We start from the raw sequence: 26,885 nt of genomic DNA, 5'->3' as shown, positions 1-26,885 counted from the left end.
GGACCCATCTGGAACGGATTAATTCATTTTCCATTACTTTCAATGGGAAAGTTTGCTTCAGTTTATGAACGCTTCAGTTTATGAACAGACTTCCGGAACCAATTACACCCATGCTTCAGTTTATGAACGCTTCAGTTTAAGTACTCCGTGGACCCGTCTGGAATGGATTAATCCACTTTCCATTACTTTCAATGGGAAAGTTTGCTTCAGTTTATGAACGCTTACTCCGCGGACCGTCTGGAACGGATTAATTCACTTTCCATTACTTTCAATGGGAAAGTTCGCTTCAGTTTATGAACAGACTTCCGGAACCAATTGTGTTCATAAACCGAGGTACCACTGTACAGGGAACATATTAATTTTTGGATGGAGGAGCCACCCCATCAAGCAAGCTTGGCTTGCAGCCTTTGTGGAGGTACAATCGAGATACGGGGACTCAGAAAGCCGCCTTACACTAGGTGAGACCTCTGGCCATCTTCCTCAGTATTGTCTACACTGACTGGCAGCAGCTCCCTGGAATTTCAGGCAGGGGTCTCTCCTACCTGTCAATGTCAAGGGCTACACCTGAGACCTCTTGCATGCAAAGTAGATACACTACCCCTGAGCTGTGGCCCTTCCCCACCTCATAAGCTACATGTGAGAACTAGGCCAAACCCGGAGAGGCCAAACTGAGGGGTAGCTCAGTTGGCAGAGCACGAGACTCTTAATCTCAGGGTCATGGGTTCTAGCCCCACATTGGGCAAAACATTCCTGCACTGCAGGCCATTGAACGAGATCATTCCCGTGGTCCCTTCCAACTCTAAAATGGTTCGAAGATTCTAGCTCGGAAATCTTCCCTCTGACAGGGACCCCCAGCAGCCGATGGACTTCCCAGACCCAAGAACAGCTGAGCCTTGCCAAGCCCAGTCGTCCGTCCTGCCTGCTCAGAACATCTCATGCCTTGGCCTACCTGGATGGGAGCAGTGCTGAAATGGATCTTGCGGTTGGGGGCAGCCTCCTCCTCTTCCGACAGCCCGGCGATCTCCATGCAGCTGGATTCTGGCGCGTACAGTCCATCGGCGTCTTCATCTTCGTCCAGCCCGCTCCCTCCCGAATCCTCCCCCAGCCCGCTGTAGGCACTGATGTCCACCAGGTCGGCCTCGGAGAAGTCCTCTCTCTTCGACTCGTCACACAAGTCGTTCTCCTCCGGCCCTTCCGCCTTGGCCCCTTCCTCGCCGTAAGCGTCCGCCAGAGGGTCTGGCGTCTCCAGGTGCCTCTCGCCACCCGGCCGGCCGTTCTCCAAGGCAGCGTGCACCGTGACCTCGGCCTGGATCACCTCTGCCCGGTTCGCCTCAGCAAGCCCCTTGGAAGCGGCCTTGCTGCGCTCTTCGGCAATTGCCGCCGCCACTGCCACCTCGGCCGCCTCAAACTCCTGCTCCGAGTCCCCGCTCTCCTCCACTTCCACGGGCTTGATCTTGCGCACCTCCTGGACCTTCTGGGGACGCAGAGCTCCCGTGTTGCCGTCCCCCGGCTTCGCCACAGCCCCTCCGCCAGCAAGAAGTTTGGCCTGGCTCTTGTCGGCCTCGGGCAGCCTGCCTCTCGCCTGGGGAGCAGTAGGCCCATCACTACTACTACTACTACTTCTCCCTTCCGCTTTGGCCCCTTCTGGGGCCTGAAGGAAAACCCTGGGCCTCTTGGGGACGATCTTGGAGTTGAGGGGTCCGACTTTCCCAGGGGCCTTGTGGAGGTTGTTCCTCAAGTCGGCCTTCTCAAAGACGGCACTGAGCTGGCTGACGGTGGGCGACACAGCCTCGGTGTCCAGCTTGTCCAAGGACTCCGTGCTGCCGTTGAACCTCACCACCACGTCCAGCTTCCTGTCCTGGAATCCGCCCCTCTCCTTCCTCAGCAGAAGCTTGTTGCTGGTCTCCTTCTCCTGCAGGCTCCTCTCAAAGATCTTCCGCGTCTCCTGCAGCTTGGAGAGCGGCTTGTCTGTCTTGGAGTCGAAGCGGCTCACCCTCTCAGACACGCTGGTGCCCAGCTTCAGAAGGGCGCTGTGGTCCACGTTTTCATTCAGGCTGCTGGCCCGGGGCAAGGACAGCCGCACGGGCTTCTCCTTCAGCTTGGCCAGGTCCATGGTGCCCTCCCCGGCAGGGCCCGCTGTCCCCATCTGCAGGAACATGTTCTTGATCCGGTGGACGTTGGAGCCATACTTCTTGTTCCGGGCTTTCTTGGCCTCCTCGCTCTCGGCGTTGCCAAGGGCATCCTTGGTGGCTTTCAAGGCCTGGATGCCGGCTTCGTAGGCGTTCCGGTGAGGCGAGGCACTCCGTAGGCTCCCTCCGCCGCCGTTGTTGCCACCACCACCGCTGCCGCTGCTGCTGCTGCTGCCACCAGGACTATTCTGGGGCTCAGTCTTCATCATGGTTCAGCGAATCTTCGGGTGTCGTGGACACCACATAGCCCCACGTTTGGTCCTCTTTCCACGCGCCCACCCTTCCTCCGATCCCCCTCCGAGCTGCCTCTTCCCAGACGAGCTGCGGCAGCGGATTCACATCGCGAGAAACAAGGGATGGAGGGGAAGAGGAGGGGGGGAGGCAAATGCACGCTTCTCCTTCTTCCTCCTACAACACGGCGTTCATTGTGTCAGGGAAATGTGGTCAGCGGGGGCGGAGGAGAGAACGTTCCCCAAAAAAGAGAGGCTTCTTTTCCTTACCGATGGTTACAGGGAAGCGCGTCCCTTCAGGCTCGGATCAGCTCAGGCCCACGGTCGCCGGCTGCTCGGATGCGTTACGCCTCCCCTTCATCCCTTTGCCTCCGTCTTCTTCCTCCTCCTCCTCTTGTTTCTGATCTTCCTCCCCTGGTCGCTCGCTCAGTCTTTGCAGCCCGATGGTGGTGGAGACCCGGCGCTTCTGCGAACGGCGCAGCCTGTCGCTCCTAAAAAATAAAATAAAAATATAATCATGATAAGGTTGGGGGAAGAGAGGAGGGGAGAGAGAGAAGGGGGGGGCAAACCCGAGAGAAAATTCCCGCTGGGTCTTAAAGAGATCAGATTCACACCCCTCTCTCGCGCGCCTTGTCCACCCCCCTTTTTTTCTGCTGTGGCAGGAAAGGAAGCTAAACGGCAGCCAGCGACGCGCTCTTCTTCCTCCTCCCCCTGCGCGTCCGCGCCGCCCTCCGCCCCCCTCGCCATTGAAAGAGAGAGAAACCCACGGAACTCATCCACCCCGTTGCAACAGGGAGGGAGGCAGGCACGGCCATCCTATCCCTCCCCCCCCCACCCGCGACCGACGGGTTATTAAAAAAAATAACAGCAAGCGATCGATGCAATCCAACCCCTTCTTCCGCGCGTTTTTGCGCTAAAATGCAAACGCAACGCGCGCCCCGCACTTGCTCCGGAATAAGATCAAGCGCGGCCAGGGAGATTTGCCACCCTGATCCCTAGCGCGCAGTTGGGGACGGACAGATTGTTTTGGGGTGGACAGATCCATCGGAGAGGAGAAAGCGCCCCGGGATCTTTGGCGGCGTTGCAAAAGCCGCAGAAACGGAAAGGGGACCTTTACGAGGCCGAACTGGAAATGTCACAAAATTGGGAGGAAGCTATTGTTTGGGGAAATTTTAGCTGGCCCTAATATAACGGTAGTGTTTGACCATGGGATATTTTGGGGGGGGGTTAATTCTAATGGGCCAACTCTTCCCCCCCATCATTGCAAAAGATTGCAAAGATGCAACTGCTTAACTAGGTGCTTAAAAAAAAGCAAACAAAATATAAATATATAATGTGCCTCGACGAGTGAGAAAATATGATTAGTACAGAGGGCCTCCATTCATAAGACATCTATTCTAATTAGTGTAAATGAAAACTTAGATTCCATACAACATCTTGAAAGGACCTGAAACCCAGTTTTCGAAACTCCCATTGTGCTAGGCGCATTTTGCAACAGGGAATTTCATTAGCGCGAGCTCTGGGCGCAGTACTGGGCCTAAGATTTCAGATTGGAAGGAAAGGAGGACCTTTTTCTGCCTCCCCACTTCCAGCTACTCTCTGAAAATTAGAGAAGAGACCCTCTTCAGAATATTAGGAGGGTGAGCAGGGGAAGGACCAGGCCATATGAAAAATGAACATAACATTTTAGCTGCAGTTCATTCATTTTTTTTCAGCTTTGTGTTCTTACATATACAAAAGTGTGCCTAGACATTCCATTGTTGCGCCCATAATCCTTGGTTTAAGGTGCCATTTAGCTCCTAGCTTTCATATCTCAGTTTCTAACACTGCTGACATCACCAGCTCAGTCTAACACAGTTTGCTATGTATTATTATCTTACTCCAAAATAGGCCACTGTAGCTAGCTTGTTTGGACAGTGGCAAACTGAGCTGATCCCAGTTTTCAACTGCTGTTATGTTTATCATGGACAATCCATTATCAAGAGCTTAGAATAGTAATGCTGATTCACAGCGCACTGTTTCTCAGCCGTTTGCTTGTTTATTCTCACAACCCCCCTGTGAGGTAGGCTGTGGGCAGCTTAGGGCAGCAAGGGGGCTTGGGCGTACAGTTTGTGGGTTTTATTAAGGGCCCACCATTCCCTGCATAATGGCAAAAAAACAACAACCCCAAAATGTAAAATTGTTTCTGCCACTGTGATTTTGGCTTTTGTGTAGTTTTTTTTAAAATGCATTTATATACTGTATATTCCTGCGTATAAGACTACTTTTTAACCCAGGAAAATCTTCTCAAAAGCCGGGGGTCACCTTATACACCGGGTCGTATTTCTTATATGGCAAGTATTTCCCAAATTCTATATTTTAACTGGAAAAGTTGGGGGTCGTCTTATGCACCCAGTCGTCTTATACGCCGGAATATACGTGTGTGTGTGTGTATGTATTTTGTCCAGTGCTTTGGTAATGTAAGTTTTTTATGCAATTGCAGCAAAGAGGTATTTTTTTAAAATAAATATGTTGCACATTGACTGATAAATCTGAAATTGCTCACAGCATGGTGCCATGAAGGCAGCTTCAAGTGGCCTCTGTATGGTGAGAGTTTCTTTTGAAATAGCCTCCAGTTACCTCACAGACAATTACCTTTTTCAGAAAAAACAAACAAAAAGCAAACCCCATTGTTGTATGCATGTGGTCAGGGCCGGATTGAGGTTTGATGAGGCCCTAAGCTACTGAAGGTAATGGGGCCCTTTATATGTCCAGCTGTCCTTTGTCAACAACAAATTGTCACTGTTTTTTTTTGTGTTGAGTATATGATGTATGGTAATTTATGGACCTAATAGGTATCTAAAGGCATTTGTACATGTTGCCATGCAACCAGTCCACGCAGAATGTAGGCACCCTATATATAGAAATGAGCAAACCAGTGATATTTTAGGGAGCAGGCTAGCAGGCGGGGCCCATTATTTACATCATAGGAGCCTACACAACACAAAACACTGTTGCTGTATGTAGGTTTTATTTTATTTGTTTTTTATCTTATATTTTGGAAATGTACACCCAGGTGTTTTTTTTCCCTTTAATTTTTTTTTGGGGGGGCAAGAGAGTGGGGCCCTAATCTAAAGCTTGTTTAGCTTATGCATAAATCTGGCACTGCCTGTGGTCACATAATATAAGATCATAGAATCATAGAATCATAGAGTTGGAAGAGACCACAAGGGCCATCCAGTCCTACCCCCTGCCAAGCAGGAAACACCATCAAAGCATTCTTGACATATGGCTGTCAAGCCTCTGCTTGTTGTTTAGTTGTTTAGTCGTGTCCGACTCTTCGTGACCCCATGGACCATAGCACGCCAGGCACTCCTGTCTTCCACTGCCTCCCGCAGTTTGGTCAAACTCATGTTCGTAGCTTCGAGAACACTGCTTAAAGACCTCCAAAGAAGGAGACTCCACCACACTCCTTGGTAGCAAATTCCATTGCCGAACAGCTCTTACTGTCAGGAAGTTCTTCCTAATGTTTAGGTGGAATCTTCTTTCTTGTAGTTTGAATCCATTGCTCCGTGTCCGCTTCTCTGGAGCAGCAGAAAACAACCTTTCTCCCTCCTCTATATGGCATCCTTTAATATATTTGAACATGGCTATCATATCACCCCTTAACCTTCTCTTCTCCAGGCTAAACATACCCAGCTCCCTAAGCCGTTCATAATAAGGCATCGTTTCCAGGCCTTTGACCATTTTGGTTGCCCTCCTCTGGACACGTTTCCAGCTTGTCAGTATCCTTCTTGAACTGTGGTGCCCAGAACTGGACACAGTACTCCAGGTGAGGTCTGACCAGAGCAGAATAGATCTCTAGTGCTCACACAGTGCGTTCCAATTACCTCGAGCGATTCCCGCTTGCCTGGGTGCGAACCACTCATGCCGTGTGCAAGTGTTGTGGCAGCTATCTCAGACTCCTTTGCAGCAAGGGTAGCTGTGCGTAGGTCCCTGCCTATTGCATCGCTGCCTCGATATTTTGGTCCGGGACATTTCTTCAGCTCCTAGAGAACTGTCCTGGTCTGGGCTGACTTTCTCAGAGGCACTGGCAAATCCAGCAGCAACTAGGTTCGGATTTCTATGCTCTGTCTTCCCTGCTGAAGTCTGATCTTCTATACTGGCATAGATACTTCCACACTAAACATAGCTCCAACGGACCGATGGGAGCATTTGAAGATGACTTATACTGAGTCAAAGCGTTGGTCCATTTAGCTCAGTAGGAGCTGGCAGCAGCCCTCCAAGGTTTCAGGTAGATGAACCTGAGACCTTCTGCGTGCCAATCGGATGCTCAACCACTGAGCTATAGAATCATAGAATCGTATAGAATCATAGAAGAGACCACAAGGGCCATCCAGTCCAACCCCCTGCCGAGCAGGAAACACCATCAAAGCATTCCTGACATATGCCTGTCAAGCCTCTGCTTAAAGACCTCCAAAGAAGGAGACTCCACCACACTCCTTGGTAGCAAATTCCACTGCCGAACAGCTCTTACTGTCAGGAAGTTCTTTCTAATGTTTAGGTGGAATCTTCTTTCTTGTAGTTTGAATCCATTGCTCCGTGTCCGCTTCTCTGGAGCAGCAGAAAACAACCTTTCTCCCTCCTCTATATGACATCCTTTTATATATTTGAACATGGCTATGACCCTTCCCTACAGAGCCGTAGCTGGGTGATATTGCACCCCTGGCAGAACCGTCCAGATTGTGCCCCCTAGCCACGGACAAATTAGCTCTTCTTTCCGCCTCTCCTCCACCCATTCAATTCACCCTCTATTTCAAACATTTTCATATGAGGCAATAATCAATATTTTTATTTATAGACATATTTATGGACATATTTTAAGCCCATTTTGCATGCCCCCCCACCTGCACCCCTGGCGGGGCCCCAGTTCGCCACCTCTTAGCTACGGCCCTGCTTCCCTATATGTGATGCTAAAAAGCCTCTGTTTTAATCTGAACTGTGTCCTTTATTAATCACAACGCAGGAGAGAATGGGGAGGGCAGCACTTTTAAATCGAGCACTTGCTCTGTTTATTGTTATTATTATTATTCCGTTTATTAGTCACTTGCCACTTACGGTGCTTCCGAGCGACTTGCACAAATTTAAGAGCATGAAGCAGGCATAGGCAAACTCGGCCCTCCAGATGTTTTGGGACTACAAGTCCCATCACCCCTGACCACCGGCCCTGTTAGCTAGGGATGATGGGAGTTGTAGTCCAAAAACATCTGGAGGGCTGGGTTTGCCTATGCCTGGCATAAAGCATAACAAATCCAAAGGAGCAAGACATCACAATTAAATAATAATAATCCAATGACCCAGTAAAACATGCAATTCATTGACAGCAAAATTATCTGTCAAATGTCTGGGAGGACATGCTAGAGCAGGCATCCCCAAACTGCGGCCCTCCAGATGTTTTGGCCTACAACTCCCATGATCCCTAGCTAACAGGACCAGTGGTCAGGGAAGATGGGAATTGTGGTCCAAAACATCTGGAAGCCAACGTTTGGGGATGCCTGTGCTAGAGGATCCTCACCAGCAGGCCGGATCTATGTTCTGCTTAGAGAAGACCTATTTAAATTAATGGACCTACGTTTGTTAGGTCCATTCATTTCAATGGGTCTCCTCTGAGTATTATTGGATACAACCAATCGGGCATCCTTTCAATTTCATGGCCTTTTCACATATGAAGGAGCAGCAGAGCCAAGTTTCCCACTGAGGGTGGATACATTCCTTAGGCTGCAGTTCACCAACAAGTAAATTTGTAAATGTATGTTGCAACCAGTTCCCCTTTTAGGAACTTCCAAGGGCAGCTGTTCTGCAACCTCTCTTGGCAGCTTCCCCTATGACTCTGCTGATTTTAGTGACCCCCAGCTCCCGACTGTTGAACCTCAGTCAACTTTTCTGTAGTTTATACCCATCAAACAGCCTTTTCCCAACCTGGGTGCCCTCCAAATGCTTTGGGACTACAACTCCCATCAGCCCCTGGGATCAGCACGTACTGGCTGGGGCTGATGGAGGTTGTAGTCCAGGCATCCCCAAACTGCGGCCCTCCAGATGTTTTGGCCTACAACTCCCATGATCCCTAGCTAACAGGACCAATGTCCAGGGATGGTGGGAACTGTAGTCCAAAACATCTGGAGGGCCGAAGTTTGGGGGTGCCTGTTGTAGTCCCAAACAACTGGAAATTTGGGGAAAGCTGTGATCCTTAAGTGAAAGCCAGCCATCTGTGGAAGCAGGCTGCTGTCACAAGCAGAGCAAGTATACTCCATATATTTAAATCAACCTACAGCCCCTGCGAAGACTCCTGGGAACTTTAGTTTAACCCCACAAAACTACAATTCCCAGCACCATTAAGCTATAGTTCCCATGCTTCTTTGGAGGGGTACTTTAAATGCATGGTGTGTAAGCAAACCCCAGTGTACAAGAGCCTGTTTATGAAGAGAGGGGAAGGGTTATTCATGGTTTGCTCCTAAGGATCACAGTGCACCCCAAGCTTGCACCGTTTCCCCACAAGCTGAAGAAAACCGATGCATTTAGCAGCTTCCCTTCAGCTCGTCCAGCAAGCTCTGGGGATCTGGGTCGTGGCTTCTTGTTGGGAAAATATCGATCCCAACAGCACGGGGATTGTTTGGCGTGGCCAAAACAAACAAGCGAGCCCCCAGTCAGCCACAGAAGCGCCCATCACCCCCGAGGCTACGCAGAGATGCGGAGGGCGCAAGGACCCTGCGGGACATGCCTGAGCAAAGCTTCCCTCCCAGGCTACGCGGTTTCCTGCATCTTTCCCCCTTTTTTTGGCATGTGCGCAAAGCAGCCCTCTTTCCCGTTTCCTCTTTTGCAGTCTTATCAGCTGCTGCAGATTCTCCAACGAGAGTGGAGGAGGACGCATCAATTTTCTCCATACACACGAGCTGGAGCCAGTTATTTTGGCTGCCTGCACCTTTAAAGCACAAAGCACATTCATCCAACCCCCCCCCCCAAAAGAATTCTGGGCGCTGTAGTTTGCTAAGGGTCGCTGGGAATAGTAACCCCGTGAAGGGTAAACCACAGTTCCCAGAATTCTTTGAGGGAAAGGCTCTGCTTGCTTGGAGATGGGGTTAGGGGTCCTCCTTCTATAGCTCTCCAAGCTCAGAGGGGCCTGAATTCCTCCGTTTCTAGGATGCTTTTGGGAGCGGGGTTTCTCTGCGGCGAAGTGGAAGGCACTCTGCGCGTGCTCAGAGGCGCTTGCTTCTCAATTACTGTTTCATAAGTACCAGGTGCCTTGAGTTTGGGGACGAGAGTGATGTGGAAATTGGAAAGGCGCAGAACCTGTAGGTTTGGTCACTTGCGTAATTTCTCCCTCTCTGCCACATGGCCTCTGGTTACAGCAGTACCTCGGTTTATGAACTTAATCCATTCCAGAAGTCCGTTCTTAAACCGAAACCGTTCTTAAACCGAGGCGTGCTTTCCTTCCCTAATGAGGCCTCCAGCTGCCGGTGTCCTTCCGTTCTTAGACCGAGGTAAAGTTCGCAAACTGGGGCACTCCTGGTTTTGCGGAGTTCGTAAACCGAATTGTTCGTAAAAAGGGCTGTTCTTAAACCGAGGTACCACTGTATATTCCCCTGGTGTGCCTTGCATCCCTTTCCACTGGTTGGCCCCTCTCACCTTCCTACCATTTCCCACTACTGTATGTTTCTCTTCTGACATAAAGGTCTGCTCAAAATTCTGCAAAAAAACAAATGTGAGTGACAATGTGATTGCCATGCAAAATCCCCAGGTGGGCGGAACTCATGTATCGCAAGCCCCTGCTGGACACATTGCACAGGAAATGCGAAAGAGGAAATGGAAACCGCAGATGCTTTCACTGGCACGTCCTCTCTCTGCCGCCACTTCTTGAACACCCAAAGCCACAGCAAACACACATGATGGGGAAATAATCTATGTGACAGAGGGAGAAGCTGCCATTTCTCAAAGCTACAACTGGTGCCTTCCCAATTTCCCACCTCACTCAGGACTAGGAGCATAAGTAGAGCCTAGTGCAGGCATCCCCAAACTTCGGCCCTCCAGATGTTTTGGACTACAATTCCCATCATCCCTGATCACTGGTCCTGTTAGCTAGGGATCATGGGAGTTGTAGGCCAAAAGATCTGGAGGGCCGCAGTTTGGGGGGTGCCTGGCCTAGTGGCTCAGATGTGACCAAGGCAGGCGTGAAATCTGAGGTATATATATATGCAAATTTAGAAACCATCACAACCATTTTAATAGATACGCAAACAAAACATCATGCATACCCTGCCCCAGCAAACACTTCTCCAATGAAAACAGGGACGTCTCACCCCATAATGATAATTGTACTAAAAATACCCCACACATTTTACTGGGTTGCCCCAGCCACTCTGGGCAGCTTCCAACATACAGTGGTACCTCGGGTTACGAACTTAATTCGTTCCGGAGGTCCGTTCTTAACCCGAAACTGTTCTTAACCTGAGGTGCGCTTTTGCTAATGGGGCCTCCCGCTGCCGCCGGCACGCGACGTCTGTTCTCGTCCAGGGGCAAAGTTTGTAACCCGTGGTACTACTTCCGGGTTAGCGGAGTTTGTAACCCGAAGTGTTTGTAACCCGAGGTACCACTGTCTATATAAAAACACAATAAGACATTAAACAACCTTCCCCATACGGGATTGCCTTCAGGTGGCTCGGGAGTCGGATAACTCCATACCTTCCAACATTTCTCCAATGAAAATAGGGATATCCTAAGGCAGTGATGGGCAACCTTTTGAGCTTGGTGTGTCAAAATTCGCCAAAAAACCAAGCATAACTCGGGTGGTGTGTCACTTCGAGGAAAAAACCCATAATTTCATGACATTTATAGTTTAAATAACAAAAATGTATAATTGTAATATATAACTGTATTTAATAAACCAAAAACTAATTATTTAACCAAACCAAAAACCCCTTATTTACCACAAAGTGCCCAGAGTTGTCGAGCTTTTGGGGGGGAGCTGCTGACCAAAGTTTTGGAGGTTTTTTTGGGGGGTGCAAAAGTTGCTTTGCTTTTTTGGGGGGATGCCCTAAAGCTGCTGTGCTTTTTGGGGGGGGGGGGAAGAGAACAGAAATAAATGACGAATAATACCTTCACTGGAACTAACACGCAGCACCGACATAGTCTGCCAAAGCGCCAAAAAACCCCAGCACAGAACGGGTTAAAAAACGAACGCTGTTACACCCAATCATCGTCTGCTGAAGCGCCAGAAAGAAACAGCACACAAAGGGTTAAAAAATCCAATCTCTAGCTACCAGCAGCAACAACAACAACAAAAAAGGATCCGGGCTTTAACAGCGGAGTTTTAACAGCGGAGACAAGCTGTAGCGCGAGGAGGAGCGGGAGAACGAATGGGGGAGAAAAACAACAACAGCAGCAGTGAGGGCTCTGCATGTCACGTCTGACACGCGTGTCATAGGTTCGCCATCACTGTCCTAAGGAAAAGTGGGACATTCTGGGATCAAATCAGAAACCGGGATGGCTTCTCTAAATCATGGACGTTCCCTGGAAAATAGGGACATTTGGAGGGTCTGTACATCTCTCCCTAGACCATGTGACCTGTCTGCTATCTTCTGGATTCTCCTCTGCAAAGTAGGCCACCCAAACTGTATACGAATGCAAAGGCTTGCTGGATAGAGACCACCCCTTAAAGTTCCGCATCCGTCACCCTGCCTGGAATCCCGTTGCATCCTGCGCACTCACACGCAACGACGTCTCTGGCAGTGCAGCGGTGTGCAGACAGCATCCTGCTGCTGAACGTGGGCGATTCCGTGGCAGCCGTCTGTGTGTTCAACCTCCGCATGGGCTTGTAGGTCATGAGGGGAAATACCTGGGCACAAGGCTCTTAGAATAGCCTTATGTTAGGATTTAGGTGTGCTAATCCAGGCCTGGAATAGAACAGTGCTACATGGAAGGGGACCCGCCCACCTGGTGCTGTTACCTGTAATACACCTGACTCTGCCGCAGAGCTAGCTGGCTCTTTGTAGCCGGGCCTTACGGAAGAAATATTGTCCCATATTGACTTTCCAGGAAGGCACCTGGAAATACAGGTGCTGGAGGTTTAAAATCAAAAATACCTAATTGAGGCTTATGATTACAGGTAGGTAGCCGTTTTGGTCTGGATCGAAGTAAAATAAAAAAATTCCTTCAGTAGCACCTTAAAGACCAACTAAGTTTTTATTTTGGTATGAGCTTTCGTGTGCATGCACACTTCTTCAGATACCTAGGCTTATGATGCGAGGCTTATGATGCGAGACATACTATTTTTGGTCTGAAGTGGTTGTGTATTGTCGGAATCCTTGATATTTACAGGAGTCCGGGTACAATATAATAATAATAATAATAATAATAATAATAATAATAATTATTATTATTATTTATTTATACCCCGCCCATCTGGCTGGGTTTCCCCAGCCACTCTGGGTGGCTCCCAACAGAATACTAAAAACACGATTAAACATCACACATTTAAAAAAAACTTCCCTAAACAGGATGCTGCAGAAATCCAAAGGGTTGCATCCAGTGCTAATTCTGCTCCAAGCAGTCCCATTGAAGTTAATGGACATGCCTAACTTGCACCCATTAAATTCAGTGGGTCTACTTTGGGTGGGATGAGAAGGGACTGTGAAGCCATCTAGCCCAGGGGTCCCCAAACTAAGGCCCGGGGGCCGGATGCGGCCCAATCGCCTTCTAAATCCTGCCCGCGGACGGTCTGGGAATCAGCATGTTTTTACATGAGTAGAATGTGTCCTTTTATTTAAAATGGATTTCTGGGTTATTTGTAGGGCATAGGAATTCATTCACTTCCCCCCCCCCAAAAAAAAGATAGTCCGGCCCCCCACAAGGTCTGAGGGACAGTGGACCGGCCCCCTGCTGAAAAAGTTTGCTGACCCCTGATCTAGCCCATTTCTCAGAAAGTGCATCCTGCATGACAGTCAGGGATGGGAGAGGAATTCACTGCCTTGGTTTCCGCCCTTCTCCCACATTTTTTTTATTTTTTATAATACAGTAATAATAATAATATAATAATAATTTATTATTTATACCCTGCCCATCTGGCTGGGCTTCCCCAGTCACTCTGGGCAGCTTTCAACCAAATATTAAAAACACAATACAGCATTAAACATTTTAAAAAAACTTCCCTAAACAGGGCTGCCTTCAGATGTCTTTTAAAAGTTAGATAGTTGTTTATTTCATTGACATTTGATGGGAGGGCATTCCACAGGGCGGGCGCCACTACCGAGAAGACCCCCTGCCTGGTTCCCTGTAACCTTACTTTCCCCAGTGAGGGAACCGCCAAAAGGCCCTCGGTGCTGGACTTCAGTGCCTGGGCTGAACAATGGGGGTGGAGACGCTCCTTCAGGTATACTATATCCCTCTCCTATGAGAACTAATGGCAGGACAACAAAGGTGGATTGTGCTGCCAAGAAGTGTGGTAGAGTCTCCTTCTTTGGAGGTCTTTAAGCAGAGGATTGACTTTGATGGTGTTTCCTGCTTGGCAGGGGGTTGGACTGGATGGCCCTTGTGGTCTCTTCCAACTCTATGATTCTATGATCTCCTACCATCCCCTTGAGCCTGGAAGAATGAACATCTAAATGCAGTAGTCTGAAGACTTCACTGCCCTTTCTACATCTGAACGTTTGCCCTGTCAATGGCAATCTTCTGTGGACACCTAGTCAGATATCTTGTACTGATTTATACATTTAAAATGGGTGCATTTACAATTATTATTTTTTCCCAATTTCCAATGACGTTCTGCCATCTGCAGTTCTCGAGGGCCGATTCCAAAAGATCTGTGGAGATGGTAGTATAGAATCAGTGGCGCATGTCCTCCTGTCCTTTTCCCTTTATAAAGACTTGAGGAACGAGGTCATTACGCCACTACTTCTAATCATCCCAGGGCGCTCAGCCATGGCCATAAGGCATTTCCTTCTATCAGACCTAAATGACCAGACAACAGCTAAGGCTGCTAGCTTCATTGCTGGGGCAATTAGAATAAGGGCCACCAACTGATTGATAATTCAGGATTTTAATTTGTGCTTTTAGCAAATATTTTATTGTACACAGTGTACCGTTTTATTGTTGCTATGGCCTTTGGCTAATGCAAATAAAGTTTGTTGTTGTTGTTGTTGTTGTTGTCCCTTCCTCCTTCCCCTCCTTCTTCACATTTGTCTCCCATTTGTCTTCCTCCAAGGAGCTCAAGGTGGCTTACCTAATTCTCTTGCCTTCCCATTTCATCCTCACAGCCGGTGCTTTTTTTTCTTTAAAAATGTTGCGGGGTGCTCTCATTTTGACTCAAGAAAAATCACAATTTTATAGTTCAAATTGGAAAAATAAATACAGTAAATGGACAAAAGTACAAAGATTCACAAAATGTTTAGGGGTATGTGTATCGCTGCAACCCCCCAGGAAAAAAAGCACTGTTTACAACAGACATCCCCAAACTTCGGCCCTCCAGATGTTTTGGACTACAATTCCCATCATCCCTTGATCACTGGTCCTCTTAGCTAGGGATCATGGGAGTTGTAGGCCAAAACATCTGGAGGACCGCAGTTTGGGGATGCCTGGCTTACAACAACCCGGTAGGGTAGCCTTGTCTGAGGGGCTGGCCCAAGGTGAGTTTGATGGTTGAGCGGGGGATTCGAACCCTGGTCTCCCAGGTCCTAGACTGACACTCTAACCCCCACAGCAGTGTTGCTTTCTATATTGCTTCCCCCTTACTCCAACCCTCTCTTGTCTTTCTTTCTCTTTGTTAGATTCTCTATTAAAAAAGCAACATTATTATTATTATTATTATTATTATTATTATTATTATTATTATTAAAAAGGAGGAAATACCCTTCAGAGCAGGGCAAGAAGAAAAGCTGGAATCAAAACACTGAGTCAGCAGCTCTGATTCATCTCTCCACCCACCAATGATATGTTGCTGTGAAAAAGAGGAGGGGGGGTGAGGTTTAATGCCAATCTTTTGGCTATTACTGTCTTGTAATAATCGGTTTCCATGCAATTTGATAAAGAGCAGGGGTATTCATCCTGCGTTGTCATAGGCAGTCCCCCCTAAAGTCTCTCCTTGACGTTTTAGCAATTCTTCTTTATATTTTTAAATAGAGTTCAGATGAAATTTGGGGAAATACACACACACACACAGAGAGAGAGAGAGAGAGAGAGAGAGAGAGAGAGAGAGAGAGAGAGAGAGAGAGAGAACATCAAAAACTAATATTTGGATTTCAAAATTAAATGCTATAATGTTTTCTTTTATATGTTCGATTTGCATTCATAAGCTGCTTTTCCACACAGAGGCCTTTAAAGTGACTTACAGAAGCTAAAGCCCAATCTGCAGCAAGTGCGGTCTTAAAATATCAAAAATGCAAACTGAGAAACAAAGAGAACTGTAGCAAAATTGTCGCTGAGACGCCAGAACGCTGCAAGAGAATCACTTGAGGCCTAAGGCAAACTAGCAAACTAAGGGCAGGTCTGTTGGTTTTAATGCATTCGAAATGCCACATACACTTGGATAGAAACAAATGTAGTGCAAGCAAATTATCAAGTTTAATAAGATGCCCGAATATAGACTGTGCTTAAAGGCGGGAACATTTCTGAAGATGAGCATCTAAAATGTCCCAAGGCCATGACTACAACTCAGGTGTTTTATTTTGATTGCAGCGGTGAGAAAATGCTTCTGATAATAGTTTACTTTTACATTTTGAAGAGTTTTCTCGTTTCTGCAAGGCATCTGTTTTTGAAAAGAGAAGTTAGCAATTTTGGGAGTGTGTACAAGTAGTTATAGACCCTCCAAGTGGCCTCCTTTTCCAGGGACAGTCCTGGATTCACAGAAGCCATCCCGGTTTCTGATTTGATCCCAGAATGTCCCGCTTTTCCTCAGGACGTCTCTCTTCTCATCGGAGAAATGTTGGAGGGTATGGAATAGGATGCCCCTTTTTCATCAGAGAAATGTTGGAGGGTTTGTAGTTAGCCTTGCCGAGGCTGCAAAATAGCCTTGCCTAGGCTGCAAAATAGCTTGGCAGCAGCACTGGGCGCAAGTTGTAGCCCAACAACATCTGAAATTACAGCTCAACAGGCTTCAGACCCCTGTGCACTAAAGGTACAGAAGCCCTGGCAATTATAGACAACAACAACAACAACAACAACAACAACAACAACAAATTATTATTATTATTATTATTATTATTATTATTATTATTATTATTATTATTATTATTATTAATACCCTGCCCATCTGGCTGAGTTTCCCCAGCCACTCTGGGTGGCTTCCAACAAAATATTAAAATACAATAGTCCATCAAACATTAAAGGTTTCCCTAAACAGGGCTGCCTTCAGATGTCTTCTAAAAGTTGTTTTTCTCTTTGACATCTGGTGGGTGGGCGTTCCACAGGGCGGGTGCCCCACTACCGAGAAGGCCCTCTGCCTGGTAGATATGAGAGAGAGAGAGAGAGAGAGAGAGAGAGAGAGAGAGAGAGAGAGAGAGATGGTAGATAGATGATTGATAGATAATAGATGTCTTGGGGTTCCATGGAGGTATGTAAACAAGACTGAGCCCCAAAATCCATTTTCATTGTCTGGGGCGAGTCCTGGAATGTTTCATTGTGGTGTACATGAGCATGTGCAGAGTGCCTGCAGCCCACACACCGCTGGACTTGGAGGTGTGTGGTTTTCAAGTTCTAATAGAATGAGTTCTAAGCAGGCTTGAGCACTGTTTGAGGGGGTGTGAAGGAGGACACACGGTCTCGAAACATATGCAAGCTTTAATGTACCACCGCGGCCCTTGTCGGAAGTCACGCCTTTTAGGTTTGGACAGTTTTAAAAAAATCGGAGTGTGCACATTTCCTCCTAAGACGGCTGTTTTCCCATTAAAAACTTTGCAGGCTGAAATATACTCGGAGTCGAGAGTGAATTTCATGCTCTTTATTCAGCTCATAGTCATCAAGGAGGAGAAGAGAAGACGAATGGCTCTTTTCCCAAAACCATCTGCTTATATACATTATTTACACAATGGGCCTTGCGTGATTGGCTACTTCAGGGCTACACCTGTGGGCCAATTATATTGTGGATTGACTTCTGCCTGCAGCCTGATTGGCTGCTCCTACAGGCCAATCAGGTAGCAGATTCACTTCTGCCAGCCGCCTGATTGGCTGCTCCAGCAGGCCAATCAGGTTGCGGATTCACTTCCACCTGGAGTTGGATTGGGTAGCTCCCGCTGATTCTGAATCCTATTGTTCTAGGATTCAGCTCAGTACATAACACAGGCGGAAATTCCCCTCGTCCGCGCCAAAGGGATAAGCGACACAGCACTATAACGTCGGCCCTCTAGCTCTGCTAGACTAGAGCTCCCATCACTTGTGACACTTGGCCATGCTGGTCGGGGTTGATGAGAGCTGGAGCCCAGCAACACCCAGAGGGCAACAGATCTCCCACCGCTGCTACGTAAAACCGACACCCCGGGCTTCAAAGGGAGCTTCCACAATCCTCATGGTTGGCATTGGCAGCCAATGATAAAGGAGGAACATGCCCTCCCAGCCTCACCCACCATCCAGGTTCTCCGAGGAAGAGTAGAGTACACAGTGTTCCCAATCCGTCGCCCGAACCATCTGCGCCGAGGACAGGCATGGGAAAAAAAAAGAGAAAATCTCCATGGAGTTTTCTGCACATGCTGTGCCAGGCAAAGTAAAGTACAGTAGTGTAATTATTTTAAGAAGCGGAAGAGGCACGGGGTTTCTTCTGGGTTCGTTGTGGCAACAGCCCATAGCTACAATGGGGTCCAAGCACCAGGTCTTTGGCCTGCCCCTTCTGCCCTTCTCCCTTTCTTTTAAAATGTTCTCCCTTTGTATCTCTCTATCTAGTGGCGGCCCACCCAAGAGGCAAGATGAGGCAACCGAATCAGACAACAGGATCCCCAAAGGCAGCAGACCCCGATGTAAATTTTTATCCCCTCGCCCTTGTTCCTGAGGTAGATCTTCACTCACCCCTTCTCCCCTGGCGGGGAGGGAAGAACCCTTTTGCGGCTCGCTTCAGGTGCCAAAATATCTTGGCCCTGCCCTGCCTATATCTATACCGATACCTAGAGAGAAAGATGTGGAAATTTGCAAAGAGGGTCCATTGAAATGTGTCCTGAATTTGTATCTGTACATAAACATTAATCAGCATCCGCGTACGCTAAGCAAATCGTAAGGATCTAGCAATGTGTGTGGGGAGGGAAAGAAAAAATTCTGAAAACTGAAACAATGCCCCCCCCCCCCAGGGAAAACGTTGTGGAGAAGTACAGAAGAAGCAGAATATCCCACATTTTAAATTTTGTTGGAGGTAACTTACATAAGAGGATGGATCCCTGCTGCTGCACCAAACTGATGACCTATTCAGTTCCACATCCTGTTTCCCACGGGTGGCTCTGTGGTCTAAACCACTGAGCTTCTTGGGCTTGCCGATTGGAAGGTCGGCGGTTCGAATCCCTGTGGCGGACTGAACTCCTGCTGCTCTTTCCCAGCTCCTGCCAACCTAGCACTTCGAAAGCACGCTAGTGCAAGTAGATAAATAGGTACCAGTGCAGTGGGAAGGTAAACGGCGTTTCCGCGCGCTCTGGTTTCTGTCACTGTTTTCCGTTGCGCCAGAAGCGGTTTGGTGGTGCTGGCCACACGACCCGGAAAGCTGTCTGTGGACAAATGCCGGCTCCCTCGGCCTGAAAGCGAGATGAGCACCGCAACCCCATAGTCGCCTTTGACTGGACTTAACCGTCCAGGGGTCCTTTACCTTTTTTGCCTCTGGGAATCCTACAAGCAGGACAGGAGTGAGGGCAGTTGTTCCTCAACAGCAGGGCATGGTGCCTTTAAGTTTGGAGGCAGAGCACAGCCATCATCTCCAGCAGCCATTTGTTCTCCATCAACGTTGTCTCCCATCCCCTTTCAAAGTCATCTAACCCCACATCTTCAAACAAGCAGGCAGAGGATAGGAGGCTTATTTAAATCTCCAAATTATGATTGAGTTATACGTAATGTGAAAAACATCTTTCGTTTAAGCAACTATAAGGGACCATCAATGAGGGGCGGAATTTAAGAACGACGTGTTTGAGGACGGCAAAGCTTGCCCCCATCCACCCTGGCACCATCTTTAAAAGGAACGTAAGGTAGGGTTGCCATATTTCAAAAAGCAAAAACCAGGAGACCTCGAAATTGTTGAGCTTTCCCCATGATTTTTCTATCGACTTGCCTAAGATCCCAGAACAAAGCGTCGGCTTTCAGAACTTTGCCTATGTCGCATCTGGTGTCTTGAGTTCAACACTGTTCAACGCTGTTAGCTAAAAAGGTTGGCTTTAAATGTTCAAAGGTGCTAAGATGCTAGGAAATCATTCATAGTGTTAAAGGACATCATCAGAGCCCCACTAACAAGTTCAACATCAGAACTAGACATGCACCAATGGAGCAATACTTGCTCCCTCTTAACTCTCAACTGGAAATTCCAAAAGCATGCAAAAGAGAGAAACAAACATTGAAACGGTGTATGTCCCCGCTGTTTCAAACAGTGGGCAAAGCAGAGATGCTCTGATGTCATTGTGCAGATGAAACTTTCAGTTCAGGAGTCTCTGAAGGCTACTGTCTCCAGCTGAGTACTGTACATTAGGAACAGAACGCACATTATTCTGTGGCAATCTCACAGGGTAATAGACCAGACCGGTCTATACTTGTTGCTACCGGTAAAAGCAATAGTGTGTACCAAGCAAAACCCAATTTGGCACCCATTCCCAAATTCGGCATCCAAATGCTACATTCATTTAATGGACTATCTTGTGCAAGTAAAAATATATTTGCTGTGTGGTCTGACGGCAAATGAAGTAACGGTCGGGGCCCCTCAATATTCCTCGATCTGCCAGGCCCCGCCGGGCCTTCCCGCAGCTAGCAGAAGGCTGCAATGACCTGCGGACTTCAGAGACTGTGAAAGCTGATGAGCTTCATGGCTGATTGGGGATCTGAACACTAGCTTCCCATGTCCTAGTCCAGTACATACTCTAACCACCACAGCACCTGTGGCCCCTCTGCAGGAAGGTAAAGGTAAAGGACCCCTGGACGGTTAAGTCCAGTCAAAGGTGACTATGGGGTCGCTTTCAGGCTGAGGGAGCCAGCGTTTGTCCGCAGACAACTTTCCTGATCATGTGGCCAGCCACTTCTGGCACAATGGAACACCGTGACGGCAACCAGAGCACACAGAAACGCCGTTTACCTTCCCACCGCAGCGGTACCTATTTATCTACTTGTGCTGGTATGCTTCCGAAGTGCTAGCTTAGCAGGACTTGGGACTGAAGAATGGGAGCTTACCCCACCGCGCGGATTCGAACCGCCAACCTTCAGATTGGCAAGCCCAAGGGGCTCAGTGGTTTAGACCACAGCACCACCCGCATCCCTCATGGAATCATGGAGTACACATGGGTAAGGCTAAGGCAGGGGTGTTTTCTCCAGATAGACAAAACCCCTTTGTGCGGATTTTCTTGTGAAAAACCCGCCAACTTATTTTCACGTGCCAATGCAAGCCAAAACAAAACAAAGCAAAAAACAAAACAAAGCAAAACTCATGGCAAACCAGGACAGCCTACCCCAAACAAATTTCTGGTTAATCTGTCGCCTCACTTCCCCACTTCCCAGGCTGCTTTCTCTTCCTCTGTAAACCAAGACTAGCCAGGAAGACTCCTGCAAGATTTGGGGGAAGCCATGCATCAGTGAAAAGCAAACAAGAAAGCGAGACTGAACATCCATCAGATGCAAAAAAAATAAAAAATAAAAAGGCAGTGTACTGAGACAGTGAGGGGGGGGGATGTAGAGATGAAAGGGCCAAGATAAACGGCGGCAGCCCACAATTAATTATTCATCAAGTTATTAATAGCCGCGATAGTTCCTTTGCCACGGCGATCCCACCCCCAGGGAGACAGAGAAGCTTCTGTTCAAATAACCGAACCCATCCCCAAATTAAACTCATTCTGCTCCTAACCCAGCAGGGCTGTGGAAGAAGGAGCTCTCTGATAGTGATACAAGTTGTGAGCGTTCTGAGGCGAGAAAAAACGCATGTAGATTATTTGAGCTTTGTTAATTGTAACCCAGGAACAATTGCATCCGCAGCGCCAAGATTAGAACATCCCGAGCTGTGAATTGATTTGGCTCTGAGAGACCCGAACCAAGGCTTGTTTCAGCAACCTCCAGCAAATGCATAAGAAATCAGGTTCCTACTTTGTAGGTCTCCTGTATGGGCTGCTTGGTTAGAGGCTGCTGGACCAGTGAGGTGTGATGGGATGCTGGGAGGGGGAACTACATCTCCTACTGTAAAGGTAAAGGTAAAGGGGACCCCTGACCATTAGGTCCAGTCGTGACCGACTCTGGAGCTGGGCGCTCATCTCGCATTATTGGCCGAGGGAGCCGGCGTATAGCTTCCAGGTCATGTGGCCAGCATGACAAAGCCGCTTCTGGCAAACCAGAGCAGCACATGGAAATGCCGTTTACCTTTCCGCTGTAGCGGTTCCTATTTATCTACTTGCATTTTGACGTGCTTTCGAACTGCTAGGTTGGCAGGAGCTGGGACAGAGCAACGGGAGCTCACCCCGTCGCAGTAATTTGAACCGCTGACCTTCTGATCAGCAAGCCCTAGGCTCAGTGGTTTAACCCACAGCACCACTTGCAATCAAGCCATTATCAGAAACCCTGGTTTGAAATGGTTTCTGCTAACTGTGGTTTGGTGAGATGTTTGAATGGACAAGCCATAGCTACAACTTTCAGAGGTCTCAAGTATGAAGTAAAAAAGTTTGGAGAGCTGGACTGATAGGATTTGAAGGCAGATAGGTACAGGCAACAACCAATTGATGAATGTCCAATTGACACATGACCATGCACGCACACATCAGGGCGACCTGGAAGTGGCCTGAAAAGGGGGCATAACGGGGCATAACCATCACACATGATGACATGGAATGTAACCCCAATTTGGGGGGCGGGGTGCCTGTAGCTTGAAACAACAGTATGCCCTGTATGTTCTGAAGTTCAAATTATCGTGTGGTTTGTAAAGTATAGTTAGTGCAAACCATGGTTTTGGGTGGTGTTGGAACTGAACCAACACCTCTGGTTTTTAGGTGCTATTTTGGTACAGGGACAAAAAACAACAATGTGACCTTTCATTGCCTACAGACAGCCACCCAATCTTAAACAACTCCTCACCCACAATAATACAACCACCAGACTTAACATGGACACTGGTACCAGAGCCTGCAATAAACCCAGATGCCAACTTTGCTGCCACATACACCCAGACAACACCATTACTGGCCCCAACAACATCCAACATACCATCTCAGGACTATTTAATTGCTCATCCTCTAACATTGTGTATGCCATCAAATGCCAACAGTGCCCTTCAGCTCTCTATATTGGACAAACAGGCCAAACCCTACGCCAAAGGATAAATGGACATAAATCTGACATCAGGAACCAGAAGACAGAAAAACCAGTAGGAGAACACTTCAATCTCCCAGGACATTCTATACAAGATCTCAAAGTAGCTGTCTTACTACAAAAGAATTTCAGAAATAGACTGGAAAGAGAAGTTGCTGAATTGCAACTTATCACCAAGCTCAAAACCATGGAGGGACCTGGTTTGAACAGAGATATCGGGTTCTTATCTCATTATACATGATAAGCGATCTTCAGCCATCTCAACCCTTGCTTTTTCATGCAAAACCATTTGCAGTCGTTTGCGGTCATCAACAGCTATCAGTCAGTCAATCACCCATTTCCACCACCCTTCTGAGTGATCCCCCCTCCCCATCCCCACCCCTCCCCACCCCTTCTCTACATAAGTGCCTGGAAACTTCCATTTCACTGTATCTGAAGAAGTGTGCATGCACACGAAAGCTCATACCAAAATAAAAACTTAGTTGGTCTTTAAGGTGCTACTGAAGGAATTTTTTTATCAAATTTTGAGTGATGCAGCCAAGATTGGGCATGGCTTCTGATGGTGGGAGGTGAAGGTTCTTTCCATGCTTGCTCCTATCTGAAATCCTATCGAGCTTTTGATGGAAACTGTCTTGACTTACAAAATGTATCCAGCTTGCAGGATCTGGTGTTCCGCTGGCACAGAATTCTCATTGTCTCAGAGATCACGCAGAGCTGCTTGCAACAATTCAAAGGGCAAAAGAAAGCGTGATTTAGAAACTCTTGCAAAATCTGAGAACAAACACATACTGAGAGCATGCAATCATTCAGGGGGCTTGAATTTAGTCGCATTCATCAAACTTTGGGGTGGGTGCGCAGAGATACTGTAATGGCTACCACGGGGTGGAAGAATGTTAGGAGACAGCCCCCCCCCAAAGAAGGCGGTCAAGCTCCCTTTTAGTCTTCCTCTGCCTGGGAGCTTGTAATGGTGTCTCACAGTTGCAGAATACAGGAGACAGTCCCCCCCCCCTCCTCGTTCTTTGCCTTTTTCGCTTGCGGCTGCCAACATTTCATGCCCACTCATCAATGAAAATCTCTGCTTCGCTGCGCACACAGAGTCACCCCCCCCCCATACACTGCTGTAATTCTAATACCCATTTTTGAAGCGTGCTACCTAAGCGGTTTCCCCTTTAGGCAATACAGCAAGTGTGCTAAGCAGAGAGAGAGGGGGGGGGAGAGAGATTGGTGTGTTGCCTCTGAAGGCTTCTGCACACACAACCCTTTCCAGACATGGGTGTAGTAAAATTCCTGCTACGCAGATGCGCAAGGGTACTCATATGCATATAAAAACACACAGAGTGTCCATTTAAGTATATGTTTTGCAATTTAAAATACTCCTTTTACATCCTTAAAATATCAATGACTTCCATTCTTCTCTTTCCATGGTTCACTTTACATATCATTAACAACAGCAACAACAACAGCAACAACAACAACAACAACAACTTATTATTTATACACCGCCCATCTGACTGGGCAGCTCCCAACAGAATATTAAAACAGAATAAAACATCAAACATTAAAAACTTCCCTAAACAGGGCTGCCTTCAGATGTCTTCTAAAAGTCAGACAGTTGTTTATTCCCTTGACATCTGATGGGAGGGCGTTCCACAGGATGGGCGCCACCACCAAGAAGGCCTTCTGCCTGGTTCCCTGCAATCTCACTTCTTGCAGTGAGGTTATCCCCCAGAAGGCCCTCGGAGCTGGACCTCAGTCTCTGGGCTGAACGATGGGCGTGGAGACACTCCTTCAGGTATACTGGGCCGAGGCTGTTTAGGGATTTAGAGGTCAGTACCAACAATTTGAGTTGTGCTCGGAAACATACTGGGAGCCAATGTAGGTCTTTCAGGACTGGTGTTATATGGTCTCGGCGGCCACTCCCAGTCACCAGCCTAGCTGCCGCATTCTGGATTAGTTGTAGTTTCCAAGTCACCTTCAAAGGTAGCCCTACGTAGAGCGCATTGCAGTAGTCCAAGCGGGAGATAACCAGAGCATGCACCACTCTGGCGAGACAGTCCACGGGCAGGTAGGGTCTCAGCCTGCGTACCAGATGGAGCTGATAGACAGTTGCCCTGGACACAGAATTGACCTGCGCCTCCATGGACAGCTGTGAGTCCAAAATGACTCCCAGGCTGCACACCTGTTCCTTCAGGGGCACAGTTGCCTGATTCAGGACCAGAGAGTCCTCCACCCCTGCCTGCCCTCTGTCCCCCAAAACAGTACTTCTGTCTTGACAAGATGCTACCTCAATCTGTTAGCCATCCTCCATCCTCCAAACGCCTCCAGGCACTCACACAGGACCTTCATAAATCCCCAACTAAACCATTCAGTATTCCATTATTGCATCCATCAAAACTTATTCACACTGTTGAATATATCTTCATGCTGCCAGCGTTTTCAGCTGTACACAATTATTTCCCATATAGTCAATAAATGTTTTCCAATCTTCTTTAAACTATGTTCTTCTTGTTCTCTTATTCTATATGTGTAGTCTGCAGGTTGTGCATATTCCATCAACTTAAGTTGCCATTCTTCTTTGGTTGGGACCTCGCTCGTTTTCCATGTTGGGGCTAACGAAACATGGGCCTCAGTTGTTGCACACATAAATGCAACTCTTATTTATGTAGAGTGACTATTTTGCTGCATCTTCAAACACATGTCCTGAGATATCTGCCTCCGTTTTCTTTGATGAAAGTAGGGATACCCTATTCAATAATAATAATAATAATAATAATAATAATAATATTTATACCCCACCCATCCGACTTGCAGTTCAAAGTGGCATGGTCCAGGAAGAAGAAGTTCACACCAAAGAAGAATGGATAAGATGGACTATGTGGAATTCACAAAGTTAACAACTAAAATAAGAGAAACTAATGATTGTTTTGTGGAGGAATGGAAGCCCTTCTCAGACTATCAAAAGAAATATTAAAGTATGGTGAATTTGCGAGCAGGATTCCAACCAGGAGCAACAGAAGGAATTAGGGATTCTTGTATTATTGTTATGGTATATGAGAGAGATGTGCAGCAAGGGGAAGAAATAATTCAAAAAACACCATGGAAAATGGGGTCAGAGGTCAACAAAACAAATGAAAAAATTATTATGTGTTGGAATGTACATGTGATTTTATTTTATTTTTTGAAAATTTGATAAAACACAATGGAAAAAACAAAACAAAATGGTACAGCCCAGATATAGCTTCAATTGTGGTTTGCAAGGGCTAAGAGATCAAGTCTGTAGTTTCTTGAATTCCTCCAGGAGAAGCAATTGCCTCTGGAATTCTTCATTTCCTGATTTCTGTTTCTCTAGCTGAAATAGAGAATGGGCATGGGGAGAAGAGGGATGGCAAAAAAAAGCCCTCAAGCACATTCACTTCATAAGATGTAACCTTAAATTAAAAACAAAGATCAATAACAAGCCTTGTCCATGTGCAAACCAGGACAAGCCTCCTCTTTCTCTGGACAATGCTATGCAACCTTCTGCAACTTCATAAACATGAATTTATTATTCTACCCCAAAATCTGGGTTGGGGGGGGATGATGTTCTGTTATATCAGGGGCAGGTGTTTGAGAACACTATGACAGAGGGAAGTGGAGGTGAAAGATCTGGAGACATCCCATGATAAGCAAGAGAGATACAGTTGCATTTTTCAGCTGAATTGGGGGGGGGGGGAACCACTCAAAGCATCTGTTGTGTTGAGCTATTTCAATCGCATTTGTTTGATTTGCTCATTCCAAACAGCTGAAAGGCTGCACATTTTGATTAATAAACCTTTGATTGCAACTATAGCAGACCAGAGCACTCGAGGTGGGTGCAAAGCAAATTAGGTGAGGGGGGTGGACTAGGGAGAGAGGGTGGCGGGGAAAGGATTTGCAGCATGGGGAAAGTCCCAAGGGCCAGCTGAAGAGATCTGGAGGGCCGCATTCAGGCCAGAGTTTCCACGCCCCTGGT

General features: G+C 47.5%; 1 protein-coding gene across 2 annotated transcripts in view; it reads right to left on the bottom strand.

Annotated features, from left to right (window-relative positions):
- Window positions 1-3,163, bottom strand: part of PPP1R9B (protein phosphatase 1 regulatory subunit 9B) — a 77,484-nt gene extending 74,321 nt beyond the window's left edge. Inside the window, exons 1-2 of one of the 2 annotated variants that reach the window (XM_088655677.1) lie at window positions 3,034-3,163; window positions 950-2,910 (exon numbers count right to left, since the gene is read on the bottom strand). In XM_088655677.1, the coding sequence (XP_088511803.1) occupies window positions 950-2,398 (1,449 nt within the window). In that variant the 5' untranslated portion in view covers window positions 2,399-2,910; window positions 3,034-3,163. Of the gene's footprint in view, window positions 1-949; window positions 2,911-3,033 lie in introns of those variants that run through there. The other variant, XM_035134348.3, reaches the window with a different exon arrangement.
- Window positions 3,164-26,885: the final 23,722 nt, after the last annotated feature.

Source organism: Zootoca vivipara, chromosome 12 (genome assembly GCF_965207765.1).
Source record: "Zootoca vivipara chromosome 12, rZooViv2.hap1.1, whole genome shotgun sequence".
Lineage (NCBI taxonomy): Eukaryota > Metazoa > Chordata > Lepidosauria > Squamata > Lacertidae > Zootoca > Zootoca vivipara.
Note: the sequence above shows the minus strand (reverse complement) of the source record. Positions and strands in the feature narration are given on the sequence as shown.